Source organism: Ixodes scapularis, unplaced genomic scaffold (genome assembly GCF_016920785.2).
Source record: "Ixodes scapularis isolate PalLabHiFi unplaced genomic scaffold, ASM1692078v2 PGA_scaffold3__209_contigs__length_174095766, whole genome shotgun sequence".
NCBI lineage: Eukaryota > Metazoa > Arthropoda > Arachnida > Ixodida > Ixodidae > Ixodes > Ixodes scapularis.
In genome coordinates, this window is record NW_024609868.1 from 167,398,290 (window position 1) to 167,403,265 (window position 4,976).

Here is a 4,976-nt window from a genome sequence, read left to right on the forward strand (position 1 = left end):
TCCGCCACTACACGGGCAACAGGAAGGCCGCTTTTTCCCGGGCGTGCGTATACGGACCCCACACATAAAGGCTTACCAAATACGCTGACTTGCACTGCGACGATTTCTAGATGGTCACTACACAAATCAGTGACATCGATAGAGTGTTGAGGGAGAGACTTTTTGATGAATAGTGCAGCACTCCCGTTAGTAAATCCGCTCATAGTGGGGTTTGAGTACCTCACGTAGCCGGAGATGCTCTGATCACTAGGGAGGCCAGCTTCACATAATGCAAGAATAGGTATGGGTGCAGTCAATAAGTAAAGCAACAGTTCTGCAAGACGGTTTTGGAGACCTGCACAGTTCCACTGCATGACTAGCGGAATGTGTCTGAGCTTTGGCGACGATCTGTGAGGTTGTACGTATCGTGCAGAGTTTTTCATCCAAGAAACTCAGCCACAAGGGGCATGGCTAGATCGATGATTTTCAATACTGACGAGGCAAGTGGGTTGTTGATGCCCGCCACCAAGCTTCGAAGAGCTTGCAGGAGGGGCATGACGAGGTTTTGCCAGCTTGAGAAAGAGTGAAGTGGAGGTGCAGTTGCTGGAGGAATTCTCTGTTTCTTCTGACTAGAAGATCTTTCTGATGACGCCTCACGGTAAGGGGCTTGTCTGGCGACTGTTTCTCTTTGATTTCTCAAAGAAAGTGGTTGAACATTTCCTGCCTCCGCAGCAGCGGGATTACCTGAAATCGTGGGGATACTCGGCGTGCCGTCTGTCTTTTCAGGGGCAGCATTCGCTTCCACGACGCTTGGCCAGGTTGATTGGTGTTGCGAAGCTTGCGGCAACTGTTGTGGCCTCAGCTGGGAGTCTTCCTTTGTTTTGTTAAGCGTAGTGACAGCTGTTTTTGCGGTAGCGTGGTTCACTCCATTTTGCTGTCGGTAGTCGTTGATCTTTCTCATGAGTTTGATTTTCGGGCAATGTGGGGATGCCGCGTGATGTTTTCCTCCGCAATTCACACATTTGGATGGGGCGTTTGGCGGGCATTCCTCGGTGTCATGGGCGTTGGAGCAGCGAAGGCATATCTTTTGACGCGCACACGTTGGGGTTAGATGGCCAAGTTTCCCGCACGAGTGGCATTGCACTGGACGTGGTGAGTATGCGGTGACTGGATGCCGGACGCAGCCTACAGCGACATGACTTGGCAGCTCACTTCCGAGAAAAGTGAGGCGTACTGTTTGGGAATCACCCAAGCGCCTCAGTTGAGCAAGCTTAATTGTACTCTTAAGCTGTGCCTTGAGCTCTTCCTCAGTTATGTCCTTCGCTACGTCCTTTATGACACCCACGGCATGAGTTTTGGACCTTGGTTCATAAGCGTACATCGGTACACCTAGCAAAGTTTCACGCTTCAACAGCTGCGCTGTAGTTTGTAAGTTCCGGGTGTCAATAGCAATGACGTTTAGTGCCTTATTTGGCCTGATTTGCAGGATACTGGACGGAGCGATGTTTTCTAACTCCGCGGTCAGGCGAATGCTATTAAAGCTTGTGACTTGCTTTGTGGGGTCTTGCGGAGTGAAGACCACTACATTGCCCAGAGCCGAAGGGAACGTGGTGGTGTGTGCCATTATCTTAGGCGCAAGGTTGAGCGTTCTTTTCCTCCGTTTGCTAGAGTGCACAGTTTGGAAGTCCCGCATATCGAACGTGATGTCCGAGGCGTCCGAGGTAGATTCTGCGTAGTAGTGCGATGAGAGCGGTAGTGCGTTCGTTGGGTCCATCACTTCGGTGAGATCCTCATCACGCTCTATCATGTTGACGTCGGCCTGAATTTCTTCTGGGGGGCACTTTAGACCGGACAAAGAGGCTGCCTCCTCGGCATGCGCCAGGGAAGCATTGGTCAAGGTGGGGTTGGTCGCATTTAACGTTTTTTGTTCTTGGGATGTCATCACCGCTGAATACTTGGTTCTCCCGTGCCGGGAGAACCGATGTCCTCAGTTGCAATTTTCAGATGCAATTGAGTGAAAAATAAGAGCGTTCTGGATAAAATAATACAAAATATTGCTGACCTGCGAAAAAGTCGAAGGAAAGAGCGCTGATTCACAACTGAGGTTTTAATAATGATGTAGTGAAAGAGAAAGATGGTGTAAAGTGCTGTGATATTATTAAACTTAAGAAGGTTACAATTATTAACCTCTTTCTAAGGGCCATATTAACGGAATGACAATTTGCATTTCTAAGTAACCCAAGTGAATATATCTACGTACAAATATTCAGATGTGATCTACAAAGTTGTCGGTGACCGAACGGTTACTGGTTGTCACAGCCAGAAAAAGAAGAAGAATCACGATGTCGACGGTGATCCCAAGGGCGTTGGCTTTCACAGAAATGAAAATTGAGAAAAAGGAAAAGAAGAAGAAAACAGGAAGAAAAATAATTTAGGGACTAAAATTCAAAAATTGGAGCTCTTTCGCCGTCAGTGCAATCGAAGGCGTACTTATGCAGGCTAGGCCCTTATTCGCGATCTTGCACGCCTCGTACACCTCTCTAGTCTTTTGATCCTTAAAATGTTTAAGCACCTTACTGCCGAATTCAGAAACCTCACTCAAACTACACTCAAACTCAAGGGCCCCTCCACTTCCTCGAGGAAGGCGCATGGGCCGGCGCTGGCCAATCGCGACGGCGGATGCGTCCTCGCGATTGGCCAGCGCCGGCCCTCGCACCTTCCTCGAGGAAGTGGAGGGGCCCTTCAGTTTGAGTGTAGTTGGAGTGAGGTTTCTGAATTCGGCGGTTAGTCTCAGGAAACCTTGGTGTGCACCCGCAATCTCTCACATGCACGGCAAGATGGCCCGCTGGCGTTGAGTTTAGAGAAAGTGCATGTTCCCTAAGTCTCACATTGATGCACCTTCCAGATTGTCCCAGATACACCTTCCCACATGACAACGGTATTTCATATATGATGCCGCTCTGACATTCCACGAACTTTCTTGCATGATTGATTTTACATAGGTCGTGTGTATCCCGCTGCTCGTTGATTTTTGGACATAATCTTTTAAGTTTGTCGGGCGCTGTGAGGAGGATAGGAACCTCAAACTTTGCGGCTACTTTTTTTAGGTTATGGGAGAGACGGTGAATGTAGGGCTTTACCACAGGTCGGATCCTTGTTCGGTTTGGACTTCCTCTTTGACGTTGTTTTAACATGCTCTCCACGATGGTGGAAATAACTGAAGTCGGGTACCCTGAAGCGCGAAGTCTCTGCAGCTGGTTGTTGAAGCTCTCTCCTGCTGTGTGGTCGCAAGACTTCCTCAGAGCCGCCCCCAACGTACTTGCAACAATTCCTCTCTTGACGAGCTTCGTGTGTGCGGAGTCGAATTGCAGAAGACTTTTCTTTGTTCGTGGGGCGTACATCCAGCATGCACTGTCTTCGTGGAATGTTATTTTGAGATCTAAGAATTGGAGGGACTGGTTTTCCGGCCATTCATGCGTGAACTTTAGTCCCCCGGCGTGTTCTTCGAATGTCGTTTGAACGGAATCCATGAACTGTGTCTCACATTTGGGTCTGGCATTGAGGAGGATAAGATAGTCGTCTACGTATCTGAACATACGACTAACCTGGGGAATGTCAAGGCTGTCATCAATGGCTCTATTACATTTCGAGAGGTAAACATCTGTCAAAGCAGGAGCTACACAGGATCCTATGCAGATTCCTCTCTTCTGTATGTAGTGTTCTTTATTGAACGTTACCACAGTTGAGTTCAAGTAAAACCGTAGAAGCTCAAGGAAGGAATCCACTGCCATTCCACAGTTGTTCTGAAAGGCTACTTCTCCATTGGCTTCAATGTGTTCTCTCAAAGCAGTAAACATCCCCTCGTGAGGTATGGAGTAAAATAAGTCTTCTACATCGAGGGATAGGCCATACCGAACAGATAAGATGTTGTTTTCCAGATAGTCAATCACCTTCTCAGAATTGGAGACCAGAAAAGGGTCATTCAGTCGTAGGGTTGCCAATTGGCGTTGGAGGAACCTTGACATGGCTCCTTGCCACGATCCTTTTTCTGTAATGACCACACGGAAAGGACACGCTTCTTTGTGTGTTTTCCCGGTGAAGAATAAGCCCAGTTGGTCTTTATCGGCTGATGTTATCTGTTTTCGTAATTGCTCTAACTCAAACGTGTGGCACAGTTGTAGAGCTCTGGCCTTCACTGACTTGGACTTGTAACCTTCTAGTTTCTTAAAAGTTTTCCCGATGGCCATTCTTGCCTTGTTCGTGTAAATATCATGGAGAGCTACAATAAATCCTCCTTCTTTATCTGAAACAATTAAGTTTAAATTGTTCTGCTGGAAATACCCTACAATGCTGTCTAACTTGGTTTTACTGCATGTTGCGGGTGCCGTTCCCACTCTCATCACCACATCCATGCATTCATCGATACACCGTGGTCGGTACGGCTCTTGAGTTTTTGCCGTACCGACCACGGTGTATCGATGAATGCATGGATGTGATGATGAGAGTGGGAACGGCACCCGCAACATGCAGTAAAACCAAGTTAGACAGCATTGTAGGGTATTTCCAGGAGAACAATTTAAACTTAATTGTTTCAGATAAAGAAGGAGGATTTATTGTAGCTCCCCATGATATTTACACGAACAAGGCAAGAATGGCCATCGGGAAAAATTTTAAGAAACTAGAAGGTTACAAATCCAAGTCAGTGAAGGCCAGAGCTCTACAACTGTGCCACAAGTTTGAGTTAGAGCAATTACGAAAACAGATAACATCAGCCGATAAAGACCAACTGGGCTTATTCTTCACCGGGAAAACACACAAAGAAGCGTGTCCTTTCCGTGTGGTCATTACAGAAAAAGGATCGTGGCAAGGAGCCATGTCAAGGTTCCTCCAGCGGCAATTGGCAACCCTGCGACTGAATGACCCTTTTCTGGTCTCCAATTCTGAGAAGGTGATTGACTATCTGGAAAACAACATCTTATCTGTTCGGTATGGCCTAT

At 47.4% G+C, this 4,976-nt stretch overlaps 1 protein-coding gene across 1 annotated transcript; it reads right to left on the reverse strand.

The window, feature by feature from the left end:
• Positions 1-2,410: 2,410 nt before the first annotated feature.
• Positions 2,411-4,457, reverse strand: LOC121837360 (the record flags this gene model as incomplete). Its single annotated transcript, XM_042292964.1, has 2 exons — positions 2,411-2,555; positions 2,767-4,457. Coding segments are annotated over 2 exons (1,836 nt in total), but the record flags the coding sequence as incomplete, so codon positions are not given.
• Between the last annotated feature and the right edge of the window lie 519 nt (positions 4,458-4,976).